Source organism: Octodon degus, unplaced genomic scaffold (assembly GCF_000260255.1).
Source record: "Octodon degus isolate 3935 unplaced genomic scaffold, OctDeg1.0 scaffold00197, whole genome shotgun sequence".
Lineage (NCBI taxonomy): Eukaryota > Metazoa > Chordata > Mammalia > Rodentia > Octodontidae > Octodon > Octodon degus.
Window position 1 is genome coordinate 1749433 of NW_004524773.1, and position 1438 is coordinate 1750870.

Genomic DNA, 1438 nt, shown 5'->3' on the forward strand with positions numbered 1-1438 from the left:
TATATATATAGTCTCTTCCCTGACCACATCTATTGGCCAGTTGTAAATAGACCCAGCCTTTTTAAAATAGACTCCACCTCCAAGACCCACCACTGGTTGGTTTTAGACATCACTTTTGTTGGCTGTTTACAAAGAGTTCCAATTTTGGAATTGTCCCCACCTCTATGAATGGTCATTGGCTGGCTACAAAGGAGCCCCGCCCCTCTACTCCCTCCCTCCGAGTCCCACTGAAGGGGGCGAAATCCCCAAGAAGCAGAGGAGTCCGCAGCCTCTCTCTTGAGCCGAGATGGGGAGTAAAGGTGGGCTTGCGGGGCGACCTGGGGCATGGGCTGGGGGACAGCAGAAAGAGATCCAGATTCACCTTTATCACCTTTATGATCGGGGCGCATGCTACTCCCGGTCCTGGACTACTCAGAGCCGCAGGCTGGGGCTGGTGGGCTGAAGGAGGGATCCGGGGAGAGTAATGAGAGGTTGTGGGGTTCGCTCTCCACCAAGCTCGGGCTTTGGAGCCTAGAAGCGGGGAGACCCCCTCCCCCAGCCTCGGGCCCAGGAGGCGCTGTCACTCAGGGGCTGGATGGGCCAGCACAGCTGCGGGCCAGGCCACCTCCCCGCAGCGTGCCTAAACTTAGCCCCCACCTAGGGCGACTCGGCCCCTCCCCCACGCGCTGGCTTCAGTTTGGGGAGTCTGCCCTGGCGGGGCGAAGGCCCTGTGTTGGGGACGGAGGTGGCCCCCATTTATGGGTAAAAGGAGAATGTGTATGGAAGGGGGAGCAGTCTGTGGGATGGGTCTGTTTGCCTGGAAGATGGGGAGAGCAGAGGAACAGAGAGATAGTCAGCTCCAGAGGGCTTCAGAGGGCCCCTTCCCAGACGGTGGAAATTTAGACGGTGAGATGCAACCCTGGAGTTGAGCTCACCAGTCAGGGCTCAGGTTGGGAGGGGAGTTTAGAGTCAGAAATTTGAGTTAGGGCTTAGAAAGGAGATGTGTTATTCATAATTTAGGACTCAGAACACTCACGTGTTGGTAGGGAGGTCAAGGTGTTCCCACTCTGCACTGTCTGGCTGGCAAAGATGAAAAAAAAAAAAAAAGAAAAAATTCATCCGTTGTTGGCCAGGATGCTGGATTACTCTTTTTTTTGGTGGAACCGGGGATTGAACTCAGGCCCTTGTGCTTGCCAGGCAAGCGCTTATTCTGCTGAGCTATCTCCCCGGCCCCAAAAGATTACTCTTATGTAGTTTATGAAAATGAAAGTTATTAGTCTTAGCCTGGCATGAGGGTGGATGCCTATGATCCTAACACTGGAGAGGGGTTGAGACAGGAGAGGATCCACAGGAGTTTGAGCCCATTGTGAACTACAAGGCCAGCTTAGGTTTTTTTTTTTTTGCTTCAATAAAACAGAACAAAGAATTATTAGTCTTTTTCTTTCTTTTTTTTTTTTTT

The 1438-nt window shown here is 52.4% G+C and overlaps 1 protein-coding gene across 1 annotated transcript in view; it reads left to right on the forward strand.

The window, feature by feature from the left end:
* The window catches only part of Rtn2 (reticulon 2), a 10290-nt gene that overhangs the window by 3132 nt on the left and 5720 nt on the right, over positions 1 to 1438 (forward strand). Inside the window, 4 exon segments of the mRNA XM_023704595.1 lie at positions 87 to 131; positions 134 to 202; positions 205 to 276; positions 279 to 299. Of these exon segments, the coding sequence (XP_023560363.1) occupies positions 87 to 131; positions 134 to 202; positions 205 to 276; positions 279 to 299 (207 nt within the window).